At 29.8% G+C, this 2812-nt stretch overlaps 1 protein-coding gene across 1 annotated transcript; it reads right to left on the bottom strand.

Moving 5' to 3' along the window:
• Nucleotides 1-447: 447 nt before the first annotated feature.
• On the bottom strand, nucleotides 448-1210 carry LOC112518557 (transcription factor IBH1-like). The gene has a single exon (XM_025126292.1). It carries the CDS (start codon nucleotides 999-1001, stop codon nucleotides 465-467), a length of 537 nt encoding a protein of 178 aa, XP_024982060.1. The 5' UTR covers nucleotides 1002-1210; the 3' UTR covers nucleotides 448-464.
• Between the last annotated feature and the right edge of the window lie 1602 nt (nucleotides 1211-2812).

The raw sequence follows: 2812 nt of genomic DNA, 5'->3' as shown, positions 1-2812 counted from the left end.
ATTTACAACAACTCAGATAAAATCATGAATCAACCCAAAAAACACACACACACACACACACACACATATATATATATATATATATATATATAAACTAAAGTAATTAATTCTACTAATAAACACACACAAAATTGTAATTAATGGTCAGGAAGATGTAAAAATCATAGTTTTTTTTCTACAAAAAATCAGATAAAGCGAGAGAGCAAGTTGGGAACACTTTATATTCTGCAAATTGGAGCGGTATGATTTGTTCTTAAAAAAGATAAAAACGAAAACTCAAGATTAACCACCTTCACATATATATATATATATATATATATATATTCTGCTTCACAATCTTCTCCAATAGACATTATTATACATACACTAGTTCTGTATCTATATATCGCATATATATATATATAATATATGTATGTATACATATAGGTGTTTGTGCGTGTATATATATATATATATATATATATTCAGAAGGTGGAGTAGAGATCTAATAGAGTTCTCATGACCTCTACCTGTGTGGCCAGACACTTTATGTAATCAGCAGTTTCATCCAACAAACCGTATGAATCCATCGTCTCAGCACCAGGTACAAGCTTCCTTAGCTTCACTTCTAAACCCGAATCCCCAATCGGGTCAACATATTCTCTTTTAGGGTTTGTATTTCTTCTCCTTATAAACCCTACACGATGAGGATGACGACGACTGGTTTTATGATCAATAACCATCTTCTTATTTCTTGCTCGACTTCTGATCTTCCATAAAATCGCACGGCTCCAAGCTCTTCTTGATCCAGCCACAGAAGCCATTGATGTGTAGGCTGCGATCTTGACACGGTGAGACCTTCGACGGATCTGGGTGTTCTCGAAAGCCGATGCTTTTGTGTTGTTGATGAGGGGTGTGTTTCTGCCATTGTTGAGGTTCTTTAGAGCATGATGAAATCGATAGGCGAGTTGGATCTTGAGAGATGTAGGGTTTATGGTGGTTTGTTGTTCAGATGCAGACATGGTGTTGGTATCAGAAAGATGAAAACTTACAGAAATCGAAATTAGGGTTCTTTGGAAAGGAAAAAAGACTCAAGATTTTCTTCTGACACAAAGGGGGGAAGAAGTACAAAACCCAAAGAAAACTATATGTAATTGTACTTTCTCTCTGACACAAAATCTCCACAGAAGAGAGAGAGAGAGAGAGATGGAGGTGTGAAGAGAATGAAGAGAGAGTTGTAGAAAGAATATGGAGGAGAGAGAGAGATTAAGAAAGGAGACTTGTGAATCAATCTTTATGTAGTGATGACGATGATACACTGTAGGGGTCCAATTCTTATTAACATGTACTATATAATAATATATTAATAAATAAAAATAAGATAAGATAAAGGTTAGGTTGGGTTCACGTGAGACCAAAGTTTTTTTGTGAGACCCGTAAGACCAATTTATGTTCATTGATCAACTTTATAAGCTAATGATCTAATGGTCTAAAGTTGCACAGTGACAATTTTGTGATTATTGAGACGTCTCGTGGCGTTTATAAATGTTCAGATTGTAGATCTAATCTAATGGTTGAGAATTGATCTTACGGGTCTCAGAAAAAACCCTTGATCTCACATGATCCCAAGTCAGATGAGGTTTTTTAGTTTTTAATATGATATAAAAAGAATTTAGGATTATATTAAAGGTCTAAATATGTTTAATTAATTATATTGGGAAAAAAATATGTAAAAAATAATTGGTTGTTCAATTTTTTATAAATTATGACTATCTATTAAGTCTGGAAAAAGACTTACTTTTCTACATAAATCTTCTCCTTAAAAGTTTATTGAATATATTACTTTTTGTATCATTAAGTCACTACAAAATAATCATGTATAACTGACCAAATAAATTGTGGATCTCATTTTAAACTACTAACAAACAGATCCTAATTAGATTAAAAATGCACTTTTGTATCTCATCAAAATAGGTGGAACAAAAATTAAGAAGATAAAACAATATTGACGAAATTACTAAATTACCCTTGTTAAATTAAAACGTTTGAGCTTTCACAATTTGTCCATCATGTGCTTTATGTTCGTCCATTTAATCGAGTCTCATCCACATACAAGACGCAACCTATATAATTACATATTGTTTTAAATATTTGATTTATGATAAGGTTTTTTCATTATGATATATATTAAGTCGAACTTCACATTTAATAATGATTTTTGTTTTGAAACACTTTATGAAATTAAAATGTTTAGCATAAGTTTAAACGATAACGTAACATCTGCCTATTTATTTACATATGGCTTATTTATTTAAGCACCACATATATTATCATAAGGTATTGTTTTACATTATTTTTATTTATTTAAGGCTAAAATCTAATATATTGATTAACACGCGCGCACACACACACACGCACACACACACACACATATATATATATATATGTATATGTGTGTATGTGTATGTGTGTTTCACAATGTATTTGTTAAATATGCATTCGATGTACAACGTGAAACGTTTGTATTTTTGTTTCACAAACATAAAAATTGTTTATTTTAAAATAAATACAAAACATATGTTAACTGATACATTAAATCCAAACCATAGATTATGAAGAAAAAATATATTTTAAATAAATTAATATTATATCAATTATATAATTAATATACATGTAATCTAAAAGTTCCATGATTTTAAATTACATATTATTTATTATTTCAAAGGAGAAAATTAATTATAAACAATTAAAAAATGAGATAATATTGATTCTGTATCTATATATCGCATATATATATATATAATATATGTATGTATACATATAGGTGTTTGTG

Source organism: Cynara cardunculus (assembly GCF_001531365.2).
Source record: "Cynara cardunculus var. scolymus isolate 2C chromosome LG 9, CcrdV1, whole genome shotgun sequence".
NCBI lineage: Eukaryota > Viridiplantae > Streptophyta > Magnoliopsida > Asterales > Asteraceae > Cynara > Cynara cardunculus.
This window is presented reverse-complemented; position numbering and strand designations above follow the sequence as displayed.

Excerpts from the sequence above, each read along its gene's own strand:
- LOC112518557 (XM_025126292.1), bottom strand. The coding sequence starts at position 1,001 with ATGTCTGCATCTGAACAACAAACCACCATAAACCCTACATCTCTCAAG.